The sequence below is a fragment of the Rhinoraja longicauda genome, chromosome 37, assembly GCF_053455715.1.
Source record: "Rhinoraja longicauda isolate Sanriku21f chromosome 37, sRhiLon1.1, whole genome shotgun sequence".
NCBI lineage: Eukaryota > Metazoa > Chordata > Chondrichthyes > Rajiformes > Arhynchobatidae > Rhinoraja > Rhinoraja longicauda.
This window is the reverse complement of record NC_135989.1, coordinates 8,949,245-8,972,593: the sequence shown is the minus strand read 5'-3', so window position 1 is coordinate 8,972,593 and position 23,349 is coordinate 8,949,245. Positions and strand designations below refer to the sequence as shown.

The window sequence follows — 23,349 nt, the reverse complement described above, 5'->3', positions numbered from 1 at the left end:
CTCCATTCCTTGCAGTTCAAATTCAGGGATCAGCTGAGGAAAATCTTCTCAGCGATGGGACTATCAATTCAACGACACAATTAAAAAGTCAAAAGCTAATCCGCTGATATACAAGCAGGACCACAGGTTAGAAATGGATCGGTTTTGCTGCATTTTGTGGGGAGGGGTTACACAAAGTATTGCTGCTAACTCAAATGTTGTAGAAAACTTGGTAAAACATAAAAAGAATTTACTCCTGCCACTCTTATCCAATCAGTTCCAGTAAGAATGTTTTAGACCAGGATATTTTAATTTTGGTAGCAGGGTATGAAGATATTTTACACAAACGAACTGTTAAAGGAGCAGCACGAGTAATGAACAATTACAAGTAAGTCGCAAAGAGGAGGATGACCGAATGTTTAGTGCAGAAGGTAACAGCTTTCTGGGTGAGAAACTGCATTCGAAACGGTTCATCTGAAACAAGAATTAACCATTTTCCTCAGTGGTGAATTATTAAACATATAGCACGTAGAGCAGTACTACACAGGAACAAGCCCCTTAACTGACAATGTCCGTGCTGATCATACTTAGTTAAACTAACCTCTGCCTGCACAACATCCACATCCCTCCATTCCCTGCATATCCAAGTCCCTGTCTAAAAACCTCTTAAACGCCACTATCGTATCTACCTCCACCACTCACCGAACTCTGTTTAAGAAAAACTAGCCCGTGCACACTTTTAAACTTTGCCCTTCTGCACCTATGTCCTCTAGACTGTGTCATTTTCACCGCAGGGAAAAGGTTCCGTCTACCCGATCATTATTTTATGTACTTCCATCAGTTCTTAATGGATCCACAGGGAAAAGCAGCAGACTGAATCGCAAAGTGTAAGCTTAAAGGGTGCCACTAATCAACGTAACTTGAGCCACAGTGTTTGGACATGTGATCAGAGAGCAGCAACCTCATTTGTATTATGTCAGAAATCATCTTGTTGACTAGCAGAAGCTACTGGTCAGGATATCAACTTTACTCTTCCACCTATAGACTGCTAACAACTGGCTGACAAGCTGCTGAGAAATCGCTGCAATACTGCAAATATTATTCACATGCATTATCTTAATAAAGGTCAATGCAGTTTTAATAAATTCCACCCACTTCCAAACTTTGAACTTCATCACTTAGAATTTTCTGTTTGAAACCAGAATTTATTTAAATAGCCGGAGGTGGAAACATTAGAAGTCAGTAACCCTTCCCGGTGAAGGTTGCCAACCAGGGACATTAACTCTTTTTCTCTCCACAGATGCGACATCGTTTTGTTATTGAAAGCAATGAAAGAGGGAGAGACAAGGACATGGATGATTTTAAAACAAGGGGGCATAAACTTTTAAGTCTTTGTCTTGTTATATTATGAGTAACCCTAGTATTTTATGTTTTTGTATTTCAAATTCCCAGCATTTATATGATTTTGCTTTTCAATGTTCTACTTGCTATTAGTCTATCAACATAACTGAGTAATCAGTTAAATATTGTGTCATAAAGCCAACAATTCCGTAGATTATTTTTTCATTCAAGGACAATATATGCGTTCAAACACTAATACCCCTATGAAGTAAAGAAATCACAGGAACATTACGACTCAAGATTGGACATCAAATTAAAGAAATATTAGGGCAGAAGACCAAAACTTTGGGCAACGGCAAGTTTTAAAACATCTTACAGGAGGAGAGAGAAATTGAATGATTTAGAAAGAGAATTCCAAGTGATGAAGTCTAGATTACAGACAAGGATATAATTTCTTTAAGTACAGGCATCATAATTTTAGAATTAAAGGCAATTAAAGCAAGAGGAGTGAGACAAGGACGTGGAATGATTTAAAACAATGGCACAAACTTTTAAGTCTTTGTCTTGTTATATTATGACCCATTTAAAAAACAATTATTAGTAGGTTTGATGTCACTGGCGTCACCAGCATTGACTGTCCATTCCTATTTGCCCCTGAAATGAGGATGTCACTAAAAATCAACAACATTGAGAGAACGGTCAAACGAGCAGTGGGCCCTAGGGCAAGTTAGGGAGCAGGATATGGGAGAATGACGACAACAGAAATAGTTTAGGTGTCTAGATGTAAAAACGGGATGGATGAAAGTTGCAGCAAATGAGTCGAGGCAGGGGTGATGCAGGTAAAGTTATAGAGTTCAAAGTAGAATGAAGGGCTGACCAGCGGTAGAAGCTTATTTCAGGCTCAAGTACAACACCAAGGCTGTGTAAACTCTGATTCAGCCTTCGCTTATCGCCAGGACATAAAATGGAGTCAATGCCTTGGGAACAGAGTTTGGTCTGAAAACAATAGCTTCTAACAAGAGCATTTCCTTTTATAAACATCTCAATTGTTGTCTTAATCCATTAGGATTCAAGTTATGTAGTAATATATACACCAACAACTGCAATAAAAAAGGGTTTTTGTGAAGGCAAAATTCCAAGATAAAATTTGACAACTTTATGAGAATGCCAAATAAAACACAAAGAATTAGCCACAAGATCTTAGAAATTCTTTGTTATTTGAAACAACGCAAAGTTGCACTAGTCTATCTTCTGAAGGAAGAAATCCAAGTACTAAACATGAATGAGACAGAATTAGGATTATGTAGAAGGCCCAAAGCGAAATGAAGGCAAACAAAACTACTTTTTCAGCTTCTTTCATTAAGTTGATATGAGGATACTTATCTCAAGTATGGGTTTTTAGTTAATTTGCTGGAGATAATTCCAGGTTGCAGAGACGTGGTGAATGACAACTTCAGTGCAGAAACTAATAAAGAGTTATGAAATGCAGTGTTGTTGAAACAGTCAGTCATTCAATCAAAAATAATGCCTAACACTAAAGAACTCGCTGGAGCATCTGTGATCATCAGCAACTCGCATGCAGTCCTCCAATCTTCAAGGAAATAAATCTTGCACAACATAAATATTTGTGGCCATGCTGCTGACCAAGTTATAGATCTAAACAAGAGCCACATCTAAATGGTGAACTTCCATCAAATCAAAATGAAGAGTCTCTGGACTACAAAAGTGGAGGTTAGCTTACCTTCAATTATGAATTTAAATATTTTTATGAATTAGAATTTTGAATGATGACATTTTTTGATTCTTTTATGCATTCTTGGGTCGAAACTTTTATCCTTCCATGAAGCACATATCACTATTTATCTTACTTGAGAACATGCACTAAATTAAATAGCTTTTTAGTGTTGATTTCCTTGCAATATTAGTTTTAGTACTTTTTTTTAACCTTTTAAGTAGTCACTTGCGTGAATTAAAACATTTACTGGGTTTTATTCCTCAAGTTTCTTTTAGATTAGATAGTGTCAAAGAATTAGTAACACAAAAGTTAGAAATACTGCTCGAATATTTAATATAAAAAAATGCCCTAATTATGATTTCCCATTTCTCGCTTCTAGTCTTGCCATTACCTTTCATAGCTTTTGACAATTCGTAGAACTCAGCAGATTTAGAGAAGTGTTTGGTGTGGAAAAAGGAATGTATACCAATTTTTTGTTTGATCAATCATCTCCCAAGCATCGTGGTTGAACTGGAAACCAAAATGAAATGTAGGATTTTTTTCCAGGTGCTCTCAAACAAAAGTAATTTAGGCCTGCAAAACACTTGCATACTACCAAGTAAATGAGTATTGTTGTTTTATTCAATGAGTCTGACATCAGCACCTGAACCTTCTGAACATGAATAGCTTAAGAGTTTGATAAATCATTCTGGCTGCTATTAATGGATGCAGCAGGTCCTCTTATTATTTTAATGTCTCTTCACTCCTATCCAAATTTAGAATGGTTAAGTCTTAACAAGTCTACTGTATCCTGAGTGCAAAGTTCACATTTTCAACATCAGAGGGCTGAAGATTTGCCTGAACATTAACCTACCTTGAACTCTTAATGTTAAAAACTAGCTTTACATAAAACTAGAGACCCAGAAAAAAAATAATCAAATTTCACATGGATACCTCCCTAAGGCAGTTCGTCGTTGTCTACGACCTCGTTCTGGCAGCTCCTGCGACGACGCTGGTACCAAACTGTAACGGCTCTGCTGTTCCTTTGGATCGATCAGTGACGTGGAGAGGGGGGACGTACATATTATCTGAATGGTGGCCGATTAGGAAAAGGGGAGATGCAACGAGACCTGGGTGTCGTGGTACACCAGTCATTGAAAGTAGGCATGCAGGTGCAGCAGGCAGTGAAGAAAGCGAATGGTATGTTGGCATTCATAGCGAGGGGATTTGAGTATAGGAGCAGGGAGGTTCTGCTGCAGTTGTACAGGGCATTGGTGAGACCACACCTCAGTATTGCGTATAGTTTTGGTCTCCTAATCTGAGGAAAGACATTCTTGCCATAGAGGGAGTACAGAGAAGGTTCACCAGATTGATTCCTGGGATGGCAGGACTTTCATATGAAGAAAGACTGGATAGACTCGGCTTGTACTCGCTGGAATTTAGAAGATTGAGGGGGGATCTTATAGAAACTTACAAAATTCTTAAGGGGTTAGACAGGCTAGATGCAGGAAGATTGTTCCCGATGTTGGGGAAGTCCAGAACAAGGGGTCACAGTTTAAGGATAAGGGGGAAGTCTTTTAGGACCGAGATGAGAAAGTTTTTTTTCACACAGAGAGTGGTGAGTCTGTGGAATTCTCTGCCACAGAAGGTAGTTGAGGCCAGTTCATTGGCTTATATTTAAGAGGGAGTTAGATGTGGCCCTTGTGGCTAAAGGGATCAGGGGGTATGGAGAGAAGGCAGGTACAGGATACTGAGTTGGATGATCAGCCATGATCATATTGAATGGCGGTGCAGGCTCGAATGGCCTACTCCTGCACCTATTTTCTATGTTTCTATGTACTGCATGGGCAACAGCCTGCCCTTCATATGACATCGCCCAGGCTTGCATCCGACCGCACATCAACGCTGGCTCTAGCCGAGGTTTGGAGCAAGCAGTCAACAACCAGGATGCATCACCCATGGTCAGCCATGACCGAGGGGGGCCTTAGACTAGACCTCCATGAAGCCAAGACTGAAGCTTCCTCTGGTCACTGCTATTTTTCAGTGTTCACTTCAGCCATTCATCTCACTTTGACAAACTTTTTAACCTTAATCAGCAAGGTGGAAAAGGAGGTGTCTGCTCATGAAGCATTATTCGCAATACCTAACAAACAAGCACTTATCTGTGTTTATGCTGGAAAGAAACACGATAGGGAAATATCTATAATGTTACTCCCAACCATTCCATGGGGATAAATAGCTAACTTATATCATGTGGAAAATAACCATACAGTCACATAGTCATACTGCACGGAAACAGGTCCTTTGGCTCAACTTGCCCATTCTGACCAAGATGCCCCCCTCTAGTCCCACCTGCCTGCATTTGGTCCATATCCCTCCAAGCATTTCCTATCCACATACCTGTCCAAATATCTTTAAAATATTGTTATAGTACCTGCCTCAACTACTCTCCTTTTAGAGGGCAGGGAAATCTCCGGAAGACATTCATATGGCAATAGATCCCTCTGAGAAACTCCCACCAGGTTCTGACCAACCGTGGATAACCTGGCGCAGTCTCAACAGACTGCGGACAGGCAAACCGAACATGCTGAAGTGGGGATATACTGAAGATGCGGCAGACTGCGAGTGTGGACAGGACCTCCAGACTATGGAACATCTCCTGAGCTGTGACATGCTGCATGACACATGCACTGTGAAGGATCTAGCAGAGGCCAACGATGTGGCACTAAAATTTGTTTGCTATTGGCGAACAGCTGTGTGATGAAAAACAAAAACTACTCTCCTCTGGCTGTTTGTTCCATTTACCACAACCCTCTATGTGAAAACACCCACTTGGAACAAATACTAGATAAATATCAGCCAGTAATAGCTCAACTACAATCCAAAAATGATGAAAGACACGATGGGAGACTTAGAATACGCTTACATTGACATCTAATTTGGGAAAGTTATTAGAATATGCATATCAGCACTGAAATACAAAGCACTTGCAGAAATTTAGATAAATTAACATAAGCCATGGTCGATCGGTAAGGCATTCCAAATAACAACACTAAAAAGTGAAGAGCTAAATAGTGACATGGAGTTGTTCATGAATTTATTCTTGACTAACTCCCAGAATGTTCAGAGTCTACCGAGTTAAAATAATGCTTGTATTTGAAGGTATATAATCGGTCAATTTAGGTGGATGGTTAGGCAATAAATATAAGGCAGACTGCAGGGATAGTGGGCATGGAGTCAAAGTGAGAAGGGGTTCGAGGGGGGAAAAAAAGATCAGCCATCAGCAAATGGTGGAGCACTCGATGGGCTGAATGGCCTTTCTCTGCTCCTATGTCTTATGGTAAGTGACCAGTGAAATTTTAATAGGCTCTCTACTTGGGAATGCCATTTATTAATGATTGAGATAATATGATTGAGAACCAAACATCCAAGTTTGTTAACTAGGTCAAAGGAATAGTAAGTAGTGCAAACAGAAATCCAAAATCACAAAATGATGTTGACTGATTTAATGAACAGGTAAAACTGTGGCAAGTGCACTTCAACACATTAAAGGAAGGGCTGTCTGCACAAAAAGACACAAAATGCAGACAAGTACTTGTAAGTGGAATGAAAAGGAAACAAATGGAAATTAGTATCGATTACATCAGCTCTCTACACTTTGCTAAAACATCTATCTTTATGTGCAACCAGCTAAAGTTGCTGCCTAATCATGGATGTCATATGTATCGTGACTAAACCCTAACATATCGCTGCAACTAAATCCAAATAAAAGGACAAATTTCCTGGTCTGTATACATCGAGGTAAACTAATAACACTACTAACATTGTGGATGCCACTACATGGCCAGTATATTTTGATCATTGATAAATTTTGTCATTTCAAAAGTCTGCTCCATTTAGAAAGGCAATGTTGTGCCTCTTACAAGAGCAATGCAACGACAACACCACTTGCCAAGCCTGTCAATACATGTAATCAGGGCTAAGTAATGAAATAAGATGCTGTTCCTCAAGTACCCAACTGCAGTCACACACTGTAGCTAATATCTGGCTTTAGTTTAGTTTAGAGATACAGCATGGAAACAGGCCCTTCAGCCCACTGAGTGCAGGAGGAAATCGAAGATCTCAAAGAAAACCCAAGCAGGTCATGGGGAGAACGTACAAACTCCATACAGACAAACACACATAGGCAGGATTGAACCTGGGTCTCTGGCAATGTTAGCGCTCTAAGGCATCACCTCTACCGCTGCACCACTGTGCCACCCAGTCCGTACAAATGCGTTGATCCTTACAAAAGTGATAGTTTATTCCTTCCGTGTTTTTTCATCACTTGCCTATCACCCAGTGCAGAACATTCACTTGTGAATCATCGCGAGTAACTTTAAGTAATGACTGTGGGTGATTACATAAGTGTTCATCCCTGTGATGTGCACTGTGCTGTGATGGCACAGCGGGTAGAGCTGCTGCCTCACAGCGCCAGAGACCGGGTGTCACAGGTCACGGGAAGAAGGCAGGAGAATGTGGTTTGGAGGGGGAGATCGATCAGCCATGATTGAATGGCGGAGTAGACCGAATGGCCTAATTTTATTCCTATCACTTATCATCTTATGATGATTCTGACCAAGGGTGCTGTCTGTGTGCGCATATGCACGTTCTCCCTGTGACCGCGTGGGTTTCCTCCCGGTACTCTGGCTTTCATTAACTACAGTTATGACAAAGCTTCAACTCTGAGGATTCACTGTTTTGCAGTTCTCCTGCTGTGCATGATTGCTGTGTGAAAATAATGCAACTGATGAGTGCACAACAAATTGCACAAGAGGACAATACAAAATCAAATTCCAGATCTTACTTTATATTTTCAGTTAGTATATTTTTTTAAAGGGAAAATGATTAGAGAACATGTTTTGACTGTAAAAACTGAATGGGTCAAATGGCCTTTTATTCTAAACACTGCTGCGATTTGCAAGCATTTGGTGAAAAATCAGTCTCCTCAGGCAGGGAATGGAGAGATACAGATAATGTGCAGGTAGCTCAGAGTTGGGACTACGCATCCTGTTGTGGGCCGAAGGGCTTGTTCCTGTGCTGTTCTGTTCTACGTTCATTAATCTGTCCCAAGGCAAAAATAGAGCCATGACAGAAAGCTAAAAAAAAGAAATGGGAAGATTGTAGTCCTGGTAAAATAACTTCAAAGACTTTTATTTTAATAGTCAGAGCTACACTGCACTTAAACGTGCAAGTGCAGTAAACACAAGAGCTCATTCAACAGACCATTTGCAACGGTTCACGAGGATAACCGCCAGTTAAGAAAAATCAGCAATGGGTAATAAATGCTAGCCTTGTCAGTGGTACTCATATACTGAGGGGAAATTAGGAAACAAGAATTGGCAATTGAAAATGGTAGTTATATAAATATTACCAAATAAAATGTAATGCACTCATGTGGATTGTGGCATATTGGTTTGCATTGGATGTCCTTCATTTTAAATAGATATACAGGAAAATATCAAGGTAAAATCAAACAGAAAATCTCATTAAATTTGCTGTTAGAAATGCATGGGTCCACCTTCTCAGTTTTTAAACAATTGCCAGTGTACTAGCTTATCTAGGATTTCAGTACGGAAATATTTCTGTAACTTTGAAGAGACGTTATAAATATTGGGTAAACTTTCAACCTCTCCCCCATCCAACAGTGATACATCATTCAGCGGCTAAGGCAACTGAACTACCAGCTTCTAACTCGTCAGATGCTATCAATATGGTGTTACAAGGTCCAGGACATAGTTAGTGAGGGTTAGGTATCTGCCATAACTAGTCTTCTGCATCAAAATTACAGAAGAACAAAAACATTATTAAAATGTAAAGAAGTCCTTTCTTTTTTTTTTTAGCTAAAAGGGCTTCACAGGAACTGGCTCTTAAAGTGGTAGGTGAAATCTGACAGTTAGCCTGTCTTTATTTGGAGTTCCAACCTACGCCTTTAAGATGAGAACGCTGCACAGAAACAAGTGACCAATTTTTCTTTTTCTTTTTTATAACTCTGTAAACATGTTTGCTTAAACACCAAATACAAACTTACTTCTCTTTTTCTTTGGATGAGGCTCCTCGTCCTCGGATGGCATGGAGGAGCTTGGGGTGCATTCAGTTATGTTGCTTTGGCTCAGATCAGTGGGAGTGTAGCACTCGTTCGGAGGCATTTTGTCTGTCTCTGGATTCTTCTGCACCGGTGAGGTTGGGAAGCCGAGCTCTACAGATTTGGGCTGCACCGGCTCCAACTTCACTGTCTTACCCCCTGGTAATGAACACAGCTCCCCTGGCAACTCCTTAACCATTGATTTGATATTGTTTCTGATGGGCTTTGGAAGGGGGCGATTCTGCACACAGTTCACAGAGGTACCGAGGCTAATGTTGGGCTTCTGGCGGATCCATTCCCTCAGGGTGTCTATCGGTGAGCCGTTGATGTGCCATTCAGTCACCCCGAACTGTCTGAGATGGGCTCTGGCATGGCTGGCTAAAGCTTTCCGGTTTTCAAAGTAGTGGCCGCATAATTCGCAGCAAGTGTCTGCGGCTGCAGGGAAGAGACCAGGACACAAATCAACTTCTTAATGTGACTCCAGTCGCTCCATTATGCAGCTGTCGTTCACGTCAAATTAATGTACAATGGTCCCAATTATAAAGACTGGAGTTTGTTCTGTGCATGCTGAGCTAAGATATCTCTGGTGCATGGGCGGTGGTTAGACCAGCCATTAAGCCCATGACAAATTATCAACATTTAAACCACAGTCCCAATCATCTGCTCATTTACCTTTATAAATGACATTTATCAAATATTTATCCATCTTCCTTCCAAAGTGCATTATTATGAGTGTCAGGGAGCATTCTCCTTGTCCTAATAAACCTGTGCTTACATAAGCTTAAAATTCTACCCTCTTGTTAAAACCGCTTTTGAACTCAACTACTGGAGCTCCCGCCATCCAATCTTAATGGAAAAATGCTCCATGATCGATTCCAGTGCATAAATATGCAGATAATTGAATTGTAGGTTACAGTGCGGGCTTTTCCAGTTGTCTGAGTAAGTAAAGAAAATGATTCTGAGGTACTAGCCAGGGATGGTTTCTGTGTTGAGTTAGCTGGTCTCAGTCAGGAACAAAGTTGGGGAACTACAAGTGATGGGACAACCTGTTGGGGCAAAGGAGGAGACTAAAAGAAATCTTGTTAGGATTTCCCATCCTGATTTCTTATGATATGCGACAGGACTTGGGGCAAGGTCAAGATCAGACCCAGTTGCATTGCTCTCCGTGGTTTAAATCTGTAGATATTAGTCTAGGGCTCCAATGTGAAGAATGCATACATAAAGGACTGGTCCCAACCTTACACCTGCAAACGAGAAAGCCAGTGCCTGAAGGAGACAAAGAGAAACTGGAAAAAACACAAGTAAAATAAGAATCGCCTTTTCATACGAGTTTGCTTTGTTCTACAACACAAGAGATTGGTTTTCTAATTACTCTACTATGAACCCTTAAATGTCCAGTTAATGTTTAATATCAAAGAGTTCATGCAAGATACCTGCAGTATAAATTCACTAATACCATAAGAAATAAAAATACAGTGATATTTAGTGGAATAAAAATGGCTTTTTAATAGATTACCTCTGGTTTCCACCTATTGTGAATAATTGAGAGATGAGCAGAAAAAACCCATAAAGAAGAAATAAATGAAACAGTAAAGTTATCTCAAAATGCAAAGATAATCAAGTAGATTATTAATGCATCATGGTATGTAAAAAATTGAAATTTGTTTAAAGGCCAATCCTTTTCAATAAAATAAATGAATACCAGCCTTGGAATACAGCAGTCCTCTCATAATGAGTTTTTTTGTTTAACAATGCAATGCACGACTTTAACCTTGTGCCGCCATTTATCTGTCTTCATTTGCTGAAGAGATAGGTCCAGAAAATGTCACCTTGTCATGGAGGTGTCACCTTGGCTGTTAAGTTCTTGACATGCCTGTATCCTTTCAGCTGTGAAATATTTTCTCTCATGAAAAGCTGCACAAATTAGCTTTAGCTATTCTCCTTCTCTCCAGGAAACTCGAGGTGTGCTTCGATGCATGGTCAGGTGAGTGTATACAGGTTGTAAAGAAAATTGGGTCACCTGGAAATTTTTCTTGCAAGCAGCTGCTGAGAAGCAGTCCCAGATGCACAGAGCAGCTTGCCCACTGATGAATTATATGCTGCCATAACATGCAGCATGGTGAAAGAAAATAGTACTTGAAGTAGACTGACTTACCAATTACCGGTGTCGTTGTCACCTTCTCCTGTGGAGACCAAGTGGCCTTTGGCTTATAGGAACCCGATTCCGTATAGCTTGGCTTCATTTCATGTGTCATGCTTCTTTCATCTGGCATGGATTTCTTTAGTGATGCAGTCGATACAAAACCCATGGGTATTTTCTTTCCCAGAGGTGACAAGGTTGGATGATGGCTGTTGGATGTATAGGTCAATATTTTTCTAGTTGGGGACGTCAGATGCTTTTGATGCATCTCCTTAACGGGTGACTTAATAATATGTCCAAATGGCTTAGCAATGGGTTTCTCCTCATATTTGTAGTTCTGGGGGTCCTGTTGCAGCCCCTGTTGCTCTGGGTTGTGGCCAAATGGTTCATGCTTCCCCTTTCTTTTCATCAGCTCCTTCAGTGTGTCAATCGGTGAACCGTTCACTGTCCATTCCGTCACCCCAAACTGCCTCAGATGCGACCTCGCATGGCTCGACAGTCCCTTGCGATTCTCAAAGTATTCACCACAGAATTCACAACGGACATCTTTGCTAGGTTGATCAACTGCTGCCAAAACAAAGAAATTTGATCTGAGATTTAATTTGAAGGGACGATTCTTATGAGATGAACTGAAAGTAAAATATGTGAGGTGGTGGGGGGGAAGGGAAGAGGAGGGATATGATGAATATGAAATATTTTACTTCTTAACCCACATCGTGTATTAACATTGAAAAAGCCAGACTAAGACCAAAATCTTCCTTTTCTTAGAGAGACATTTACAATTCCCACACCACAACCACCCTTGATTCTTGAGCACTATTACCATTTAAATGCTCCAAATTTCAAATATATTTTTCTTAGACGAAGTGAACCTGATAATTCCCTGAGTGAAAGATTCCCGAGCTCATCATGGGATGGGGAAGGATACACAAAATAAATTGTGCAATGGAAGATTCACTGAGGCTTGGGTATTTAACACAAGGGGAGTTCAGGATTTTGAATAGATGTTAATAATATGCACACAAGGGTTAAAGTATAAAACATTTGCCAGTTGAGGTAAGCAGAGTAGCTGGTTAATCGGGAACAAAGTATGTAATAAATTATCAATGTATGAGACAATGAGTTACTCCAGCATTTTGTGATTATCAATGTATAACCGATGTACGGAAGTAGAAAATGGAAAGTCATTCTATCTATCAAGATTCCAAACCCAGAAAAAATTACAATGGTGAAATATTGGGCCAGTTAGTCATTGGGCATTTTCTAATGTTTATACTTGCTGCTCTTGTAAATTGAAAATGCATGTGTAACAAAAGCAAAATATGCAATATTATTTTACCAAAAGGCTTCTTCACATGGTAGAGTGGATTCTGACCATCAGACTTCTTGCTGTTGTAATATAAGCTGCTCTCAGAACCGAACCAAACATTAAATACTCATTTTAACATAAACAAAGTGCTGGAGTAACTCAGTGGGTCAGACAGAATCTCTGGAGAACATGGATAGGTATTCTCCAGTGATGCTGCCTGACCCACCGAGTTTGCGTCTTTTTTGTTGTAAACCTGCATCTGCAGTTCCTTGTGTGCTCATTTAAACATGTCTGGCCTAACAGCTAAATCAATATCCACGCAGAAACACACCTGTGAAACTGTCCTGTATCCCTCTCGTTAGCATGTCTTCCTCAGCTAACAATGGGCCTTTATGGGCCTCCACTCTTCCTGAGGTCATCTGTTTCCAGCCCCAATTTGTCTGGCCTTTTCTCACCTCCAGGTTCCCCACCCACTCGCACCTCCATCTTTCAGTATGAAAACTAGTTTTGACCCAAAACATCACCTATTCCTTTGCTCCAGAGATGCTACCTGACCCGCTGAGTTACTCCAGCTTGTGTCTACCTGTGACACTGCTACTAGGTTGGGATGATCCAATTTGTCACTATCTCACGACTGGTCAACAGGGAAAAGGCTGCTGACACGGCTGGCAACTAGTTAAGGACGCTCTCTCAAACTTACAGTCCATGCATGACCGTTGGTATATTTACTTGCGATCTACCTAGAGCCATCCATAATCTCCATTAGAATGGTGATTTAGGAATAGCAACTTCTTCACATTTATGCTATTCCCACCAAGTGACTGATCAGTCTACAATCAATCCAGAGCATGACCTTATTCTCTAGCAAGATCATTGTGAATGGAATTGATCATTGTGCAATTACCACTGTTGACCACGGAAAGAAACATACTGCTGCGAACTATTGTGGAGCACCAGCAGCTATGGCCTGAGGTAGAAATGAACGACCTTCAACAATCACAACCATATTCCTCTGCATAATTTCAAGTCCCTTCCTTTCCCTTCATCTTAATTCTTTATTATGTTTCCTCGACGTCGTCATATTCTATCAAATCCTGCCTCGATGTTGAGGAAACTTGGACCTCACTTCTGAAATTCTGTTCTTTATATTGCCTCGGCCTGAATGGATCTGCCAAGACAGCTCGTGGAATTAATCAAATGGGCTGACTTTTGTGATGGTGATGGATCTCCAGGAGGCACATTTAGTTGAAAGATGATGGCAAATGTTTTCCCCTTGCGTTTGGCATTCACTTGCTGGACTCCCCACCTGGATTTGAGTTGTTTGCAGTCACCTTCTCCGGTGGCTGTTTAATTGTCCACCACCATTCATGAATGGGAGTGGTGGGATTCAAGAACTTTAATCTCACACACTAGTTGGAATTTAGTTTTAGATCTTAGTTTTAGAGATACATGGCGGAAACAGGCCCTTCGGCCAGAGTCCACAACGATCAGTGATCCCCCACATACTAACACTACCCTACATATACTTGGACAATTTACATTTACACCTAGCCAATTAACCTACAAACCTGTGCGTCTTTGGAGTGTGGGAGGAAATCAAAGATCTCGGGGAAAACGTACAGACTCTGTACAGACAGCACCTGTAGTCGGAATCGAGCCCGGGTCTCTGGCGCAGCAAGCGCTGTAAGGCAGTAGCTTTGCCGTGTCGCCCTAAGGAATGTTTCTTTGCTGTGTCTAATTCAAGTTGCTTTTGCGTTTTACTAGTTACATCGTCCTTCACCAGGACAATACTCCTGAAGGCAGCCGTTGCCACATCCTTTGATTAATTGCATCAGGATTGACTTTTTAGCTTGATGATAACTGTAGAACGAAGAACATACCAGGCCACAAGGTTACAGATTGTGGTGTGAGATAATTTTGCTGATTGCCCACAACATTCCACTGTTTAGAGAATAAGGTCATTTTAGATGTTAAATCTGTCCTGAGTTTATCCCATTTAGCATGACTGCAGTAAACACAAGGGCACCCTCAGTCAAGCCACATAACATGGACGATTCTCAATCTGAAAACTGGACTGCGTGGTTATCATTTATATCAATACTATTATGGTTAGATGAATATGCAACAGGTAGAAGAACGAGGACAAAGTTTGGAAGGCTGATCAACACTGCCACACTTTGGCCGTTATTTCCCTCAGGAGTTGGCCATCTCGGTCAGTGGTGCTTACTCTGGGTGATGCACAAAATATATTTGGCGCTCTTGCTATTCTCAATGCTTCTTCCGTGTAGTGTTCAATATGATGGGAGTATTTCTTCACAGTTTAAGGACTGTAGCATGTGATTTGCTTGTCCATGAATGAATGTCCCAATATCATGGGATCTGTCATATCCGTCACAACCACTGCTATCAAGCCAGAGAAGCAACACTAGTGCAGAGAAGCAACACTGGTGCGAGGCGTGCAAAAGCACAAAGCTAGAGTAGTATCAGGTATAACTACAAGGTGCCAACACCAAAGACTCAGAGCCACTCCCTTCTATCCTTTTATTATTACTACTCTGCCATATTTGGTAGATATGTCTTGCCTGTGAGACATGGATCATGATGCAGAACTCTAGGTGCTGGCTGAAAGGTTTCATTCTGCAGGTACAACATCATCGATCACCATTACTAATATATTTCTTTCTATCCACCTTTAGAAATTTATCTTTAGAAATGAAAATAAGTTCTCCAGTCACAGCATCAGCATTGAAACACTCCTCTAGATCGGTAATTTAGACGTAGATTACCAGCCCTGTAATTTAATCTCAACTTTTTAATATTCATGTTCCCAACAATGCCGCTACCTTCAATCAATTATTTAGATCAGAGGAACCAGTAATTGCTGAGATGTCACTGCTGAACAAGTAGCTTACAAATTAGTCACCTGACTAAAAACCTATTGTCAAAATTTCTCTTTTCAAGATGTGGGAAGTTCCAGTGGCATCTCAACAATTTCATACCATTGGTTTACCATATATATCAGCACCAACAATAATTCAAAATATCTTCTAACTCCCTAACAGTCCAACACTCGTACTATTATAGACTCAAAATGTTGGGAGTAACTCAGTCATGCAGCATTTTTGGAAAAAATAAAAAGTTAGGGGATTCTCAGTCTGAAGAAGGGTCTCGACCTGAAACATCACCTATCCTTTTCTCCAGAGATGCTGCCTGTCCTGCTGACATTTTGTGTCTATCTTCGGTATAAATCAGCATCTGCAGTTCCTTCCTACACTCTTGCTATTATTACTAACTATTATCAGTTAGTATGACGTATATACTCGGGCCATGAGGGAATTGCATTGAGTGCCCAATGCTTAATCTTATGGCAATTTAATAAAACCTTATCACAAGGACACGCATAATTTCTACCCAGTGTAAAATCAAGTCAAGTTTACAAAAACTATTCCCAAGAAGCTCAAATATCTATATTGCTGAAAGGAATTGACTGAACACTGAAAAGTCTAATGTGCATTTGCTCTAAAGAAAGACAAAATTAAGTTAGACAACTGACCCAAAACCTACCCCAGCCTCCAATAAAACCATCCTTCTGCAATCCTCCCACTGTCCAGTAGGGTGGGACTGCACTGGCGGTTCCATACTCTCTATCCAATCACAGCGAGAGAACAAGTAGCAGTGGCCAAGCCATGACCTCCGCTATCTCATAGATTGCCCAATTGGCAAAAGCATCACACGTCCATTTTTCTTACATAACACTAAGAACTCCCAATTTAAACTAATCATTCCCTCTCTTTTGTTGTCACGTTACTTCTTTGACATTCAGCAACAGACAAGCAAAAATTTCCTCTAAGTACTGGGACGACTGGGGCTTCCAGCCACTGAATGCGTCTCTAGGACGTCTGAAACAAACCCAAGCTGAACGTAACACGTTGTCATATCAGAACTCAAGGTAAGCTTTGGACTACACAGCCTCCACCTGTGGCAATTATTGAAACAGAACTAAACTATTTGTAATTTTGATTTCATATTTGTCCTTTAGTTGAGTTTCAGACCTTATATCTGTGCCATCAGCAAAATTTACTTTCTAATGACTCCCCAACTTCTGCTTCAGTTTATCGTCCATTTTGCTAGGTTTGACCATGCCAACTGACCCATAGCCAGCCTACCTCATTAAACTTTCTATTAACTTGGCATCAAACACTATTGTCCTCACCTCAAACAACACCAAGTTCAATTCAACCACGACCTCAATCTTTTGAGGACTGGAATACAAAAATAGGGATATTTTACCCAATTACATAGGGCATTAGTGAGACCACATCTGGAGTAATGTGTACAGGACTAACATCCTTATTAAAATGATATAAATACATTAGAAATTTGGAGGTGGATTACTAGACAGGTACCTTGGATAGATAGATGGATTGTCTGAGGAAAGGTTGTACCAACTAGGCTTGTTTATGCTGTTCAGCAGATGTGATTAAAACAAGCTAGAGATCTTGGCAATGTGGATGCGGAGAGGATTTTCCTCTTATGAGAAAATGTTAAACTATGATCATGTTTAAAAATAAGATTTCGTTCATTCAAGACGGACATGGGGGAATTTCTTGGGCCAAAGATGGAATGGTTTAAACTCTCTTCTCGAAAAGGTCAGCGTAAGCAGTCTTTGAAATTTTTTAGGAAAGTAGGTAGATTTTTGATAGGCAAGAGGGAAATGTTACCATTGGAATGAGGAAATGTGAACCTCAGGCTACAATCACATCAAATGTGAACATGTTAAACGGCAGAGGAGACAGTAGATACCAAGCAGCTATAACTTTCTAATTCACATTTATATTCCCTGATATTTTTTGCTTATATGCCCTCATAACTCGCATGGCTAATTATACAAGAATCCGATTCAAAATAAGTCCTTAATGCTTAGGCATAAAAGCTAACCTAAGTGGTATGCTGATAAAATTAACCTGAAATGCTAGCTATTCTTTCAAAGACTCAGTGGTACTTTGAGGAGCAGGGTGGCCTTTGGGGTAAAGCATTGGAGGAAGAAACTCTGTTACAAGGTCAAGATGCTGAGCTTGTCCCTACTTCAACCTCCCTCCCCCTTACCACCCCATCCTGCATATAATCACTGAAAAGCAGTAGTGTTTACAAGAGGAGTTAAAAGAGCAAGAGTCACAAATTTGAATCCGCTATCTATTATCATATGGTCTGATACCGATGAGAATAAGCTTGTTTTAAAAGAAAGATGCTCTGACCTTTCCTCCATGGACTACACATAGACTTGGCCCTCATTTGCAAGAAAATCAATGAAAACATAACACTAGAGTTCCACAAACAAGTCCTGTAAATGCAAATGCATTGAAAGTTGAATATACTTATGTTTAAAGCAATGATCACTATTTCAAGGCACATTCAAAAGTACTTAACATGGATAGTAATTACCAAGTATCAATGATAACATTTACTATCCAAATCCTGTGTGCCGCAGTTAAAATCTATTTGGTTTATATTAGAAATGGACTATGGACTGGAGGATTTAAACTATATTTTAAAAAAAGAATTTCAGCTATGCAGATTTTAAAGCACTGCGCTTCATAGGAAGAAAGATAAAATTTGCAAGTTCATATTTGGAATTCTCATTCCATAGGATAATTATGTTTTCCACCACTGCTCTAGATCAATACATTTCTAGTTCATACCACATTAGCCATCAGACGGTGCAACTGAGCACAAGTATGGTAGCTGGAAGACCGATTACTGTGACATACCACAGAAAGGGACAGGGAATTCAAGAGAAAAGGAATTAAGAAGGCAGAGCGATCCATATAATTGGTAGACACAAAATGCTGGAGTAACTCAGCGGGTCAGGCAGCATCTCTGGAGAGGAGTGGGTGACGTTTCGGGGCGAGATCCTTCTTCAGATCCATATAATTGAATGAGTTATTAGCTTATCTAAAGTCTGCGGGCAGCCCATGACGTTTTACCGTTTGCATGACTTACGCATGGACTTTTATTCCACATACACAAATGTAAAACTTCTAATTCATTTCCAAGTGGTCATTGCCTTCCACTTATTTTCAAGAGCATAATAAACACATTTTCTGCTTGTGTCTCAGCAACAGGGAATTAAAAACCTACTTAAATGGAGGGGTGAATCTTCTCCTCTGGGTGGCCACATTTGTTCTGGTAAGTAACTGGCGCTCTTCAGTGAAGTTGCTGGCTCATCGGGGTTATACTCTATTTTGAAATGTTCCTGTTTCACCCTTTTCAGCGGGTTCGGTTTCATCTTTTTCATTGGTGACGGGGAGAGAAATTGGCCCTGAATCTTTTTGGGTAGGAGTGATCCTGATGGAACCTGCCGGACGGATGGAATGGTCAGACTGAACTTAGTTGATCTACCCGTAACGGCCGAGAAAGGTTCACCATGCGTGTTCATGGTTTTCATGCCAGTCGCCGCTGGCTTTGGGGACACTTTGAGCCCATGTGTGACAGATGATTCAAAAGGATGCATTTTCCTTTTCATGAGCTCCTTCAATGTGTCTATTGGCGAACCATTAACTGTCCATTCGGTCACCCCAAACTGCCTCAGGTGTGACCTTGCGTGACTTGACAGCCCCTTGCGGTTCTCAAAGTAATCACCGCAAAATTCACAACGCGTCTCTTTGCTAGGCGCTGAATCAATCGCTGTAAATAAAAGAAAGGGGAAATTGCAATGAACATTTTTTTATATGACTTCCCCTTAAACATAAGTGAAATTGATTGGTCCACTTTTGGTCTCCTTATGCCATAAGCCTTTCCTTGATTTGAGGAGCAAGCAGGCGACAGGATAATGCTGTGTAAATTAAGCACAGGAAGAAAGTGGCCTGGGTTATTTTCATGCATTCCCAAGGAGAAACACTTGGTGTTCACATGCCACAACCAGGGTTTGGCATAAGGAATGTACGGCGGATCATAGGATAGGGTTTACATCAACTATAACGTGCAGTATAATTCGCTCACAATCACGCTGTAACCCTCCCCTCCATTCACACCTCTAATTTACCCATCTTTCTCTTCCTAAATCATGACCAAGGCAGTCTTGTGTGTCCAGTACCATGTACTCCAGCAACTTTGTCAGCTCATATGAACGATCATTTATCTTGTGTGTGAGCCTAGACATCAAATGCCAGAAGTCTTCTAAAGCATCATATAAAAATCCACTCGCATCTATTTACACTCCAAACAAATCATGGGTTTCATTTTATCTTCTCATCTAAAGTGAAATAACCCAGCAGACTTGGACTTGCCCCAAGGTCCTAAGAATCGTTACACTAGGCAGTATTTTTAATCCATTAAACACTGAGGAAACAGAAAAGGTTGATCAGAATTTCCCCACGCATCTCATGGCAAAGTGAGAAGTGCTCAAGAATATTCCACGCCTAAGAATCAAAAAAGGCTGCAAGGTCATCAACAGAAGATGAATTTGATTTATTTTACAACTTCAAATGGCTGAACTTTGCGCATTGAAACTCTTGGACAAAATATATTAAGTACTTCAGTACATCAGATTATGTAAAAGTGCTCCTCTTCTAATCAATTCACAATACTTTTTTCCAGCATTAGTTTCTGCATTCTTGCTATCAGACATATGGCTGTGCATTCTAGGAACAAGGAACTGCAGATGCGGGCTTACAACAAAAGACAAACTGCTGGAGTAACTCAGCAAGTCAGGCAGCATCTCTGGAAAACATGGATAGGCGATGTTTCAGCCCGACTGTGGGTGGAGGAGAGGAAAGCTGGAAGAAAGAAGGGGTAGGATAACGCTGGCAAGTAATAGGTTGATAAAGGTGAGAGGAGGGTGTTTTGAGAGGCAGATAGCTGGACAAAGGCCAGAAATGAAAAGACATTTGATATGAAAGGAATGGAGAGTTGCAAACTGTGAAGCTTGAGGAAGGAATGGAGGTGGAAAGGGAGGTGAGAAATAGGTGCAGGTGGGACGGGGGGAGTGTATCTGTAGTTACTTAAAATGGGAGAATTCAATTGTCTTATCGTTGGATTGTAAGCTACCCAAGCAGAATGTGAGTTACTGTTCCTCCAGTTTATGCATGGTTTCATTCTGACAATGGAAGCGGCCCAGGACAGAAAGGGAACCGGAAGAGAAGTAAAAATAGTTAGCAATCTTGAGATCCAGCAAGCCTTCAGCAGTGCAAGTGTTCAGTGAAACAGTCGTCGAGTCTACAGTTGATCTCGCCGATGTACAGGAGGCCTTATCAGGAACACCGAATGCAGTAGATAAAATTAGACGAGGTGCATGTGAACCTCCCACTCACCTGGAAGGGCTGTTGGGGTCCATAGATGGAGATGAGGGAGGAGGTATAGGAACACATGTTACATTCTCCTGTGGTTGCAGAAGGTACCTGGGGGAAGGGATGAGTGAACTAAGGAGTTGCGGAGGGTTTGATCTCTGCAGAAGGCAGGTTGGGATGGGGATGGTGAGATGTAACTGGTAGTGGGCTCACAGTGGAGATGACAGAAATGTCAGAGGATGATGTGTTGGATACAGAGGCTGGTGAGGTGAAAGGTGAGGACCTGGGGAGCCTTCTTGCGTCTGGGGGCAAGGGAGCAAGAGCACAACCACGGGACAAAGAGGAGTCATGGACAAGGGATCCATCTATGACAGCAGAGGGAAAACCATGTTTACTAAAGAACAAGGACTTCTCAAATGTCCTAGAATGGAAAGCCTCATCCTGGGAGCAGACATGGCAGAGACGGAGAAAGATTGAGGGTGGGGGGTAGCGTCTTTGCAAGAGGTAGGGTGGGAAGGCAGGCATAGCTGGGACACGAGTGCCCATGGCTTCACCTTTAACTTGGAGAAAATGAGAGGAGTCAAAGGAGAAGTTGTTGAGAGTGAAGGTAGCGGAGAGTGTTAGTGGAGGGAAATTGATTGGGACTCAATTCAAAGAAGAACCAGAAGGCCTTGAGACTTTCCTGGTGGGGGATGGAGATGTAAAAGGACTGAACATCCATGGCAAAGATGAGGCATTGGGAACCTGGAAACATAAAATATATTGAACAGTTGAAGGACATGCGGATGTAGGTCGGAAGACGGGATAGCATGGAATCAAGGCATTTGGAAATGAGTTCCGTGCATTGCAATATTATAGATTGCTGAAACAGGTAAGCTTGGACAGAAGTAGATATGACAAATCACCTGGTACAATCTCCTTTGAAGGTTGGATGAATACAATACCTAACAAGTATTCAACTCAAACTGGCTTTTACTAGTGGATAGCACTACTTTGTAAATGCTTCAAAAACAATAAACATCACTTGATAGGTTGCACAGTTACTCCTGATCCCTGCATTATGGTAAGCTACATTTGAGTGTTAATGTCAGCTGCACTCAGTGGTAACGTTCTTTGCTCTGAATCTGATGGCTGTAGATTCAACCCACATCACGCAACCTAACCCACCTCTGCAAGACTGTGAAGTGCTGCCATTCTGGCGACAATACTTCTAAATTAAGTGCCAACTATCTTTTTGGGTGAACACGAACAATCCCATTGCACCTTTGCAGGAAGTGCTGGGAAATCATTCAATATTTTAACTAGCCAGAATTCATTAACCAACGGCAAGAAGCTCAACTAACCATTCATGTCACCGCTGGGCATAAAACCTTACGAAACAACCCACAAGAGTGACAAGACTCAAAACTAAATGTATTGCCCAGAAAGCACTTAAGGACATTGAGACCATGAACACAACATGGTTTGATCTTAAGCTGACTGATGGATGACATCTTGGAAAAAAAACACCACAATTTGACCATTCGCACTTGAATTTGCACTAAAGCTCTGTGAATATTTACAAACAAATCCTTCCAACTATTAAGCTACCAATTCATACTGTCTTCTGCAGTCATGGATTTTTTTATGCCCATTTCTCAGATACTTACTGTAAAGGGTTTACCTTTACATTACACTTACTTTTTGCTATGGGAGGAATAACACAAAGGTCTGGCACACAGACATCTGCAGAGATGCCATCAACTCTCCCCCTTAGATCATTATGACCAGAGGTCCATATATCCTTGAAATACATAATGCATTATCTTGCCCACCCATCACTAATTAAGACCTTACACAGATTTATAGGTGACGTTGACCAATAAGATTCTGAAGTCAGCCCATTATCAGGTCTCGAGGCCTGAGAAATCCCAGATGACATATGCACTCCCATGGTAACGTGCTTCAGTTTTTTCTGTGTTGACATTGAATGAGATGTTATTGATGTTTTCTTGTTGACTGGTGACCCTAATTTGAAATTGCTCCTTTCCGCTTTGAGGGCAGACACCTTAGGGTAGCTGTGCGGTTTCTTCATCGGTAGCATGGATGATAAAGCGTTCTGGATGCCTTTTTTCTTAATGAATTCATTCAGAGCTTCAATCGGAGATCCTTTGGAATCCATATCCACCGCTCCAAAGTGCCTCAAATGAGCTCGGGAATGGCTTGACAGCCCCTTCCGGGTTTCAAAGCAGGCACCACACAACCGACAGCTTATGTGTTCACTGTTTACTGCTGTGAATGAAAGAGAGAAGTCGTATTTAACACCGTTTGAACGGCATCTGTGTTACATTCATTAACCTCTCACACACATCAACCGTGCTATTCCCAGTGCAATCTATGAAGCTCCAGGAAGTAACTCAGTAACCCCATATTACAGAATTTATATTTTCTGGGTTTAACTGTGGAGATTTAGAGCCA

General features: G+C 41.0%; 1 protein-coding gene across 8 annotated transcripts in view; it reads right to left on the bottom strand.

Moving 5' to 3' along the window:
- The window catches only part of LOC144610731 (uncharacterized), an 84,483-nt gene that overhangs the window by 6,631 nt on the left and 54,503 nt on the right, over positions 1 to 23,349 (bottom strand). For 5 of the 8 annotated variants that reach the window (XM_078429651.1, XM_078429656.1, XM_078429658.1 and 2 more), the window contains 4 exons: positions 22,729 to 23,163; positions 18,746 to 19,291; positions 11,314 to 11,865; positions 9,105 to 9,593 (listed from right to left, as the gene is read on the bottom strand). In XM_078429651.1, the coding sequence (XP_078285777.1) occupies positions 9,105 to 9,593; positions 11,314 to 11,865; positions 18,746 to 19,291; positions 22,729 to 23,163 (2,022 nt within the window). Of the gene's footprint in view, positions 1 to 6,570; positions 8,173 to 9,104; positions 9,594 to 11,313; positions 11,866 to 18,745; positions 19,292 to 22,728; positions 23,164 to 23,349 lie in introns of those variants that run through there. The other 3 variants (XM_078429657.1, XM_078429654.1, XM_078429659.1) reach the window with 3 other exon arrangements.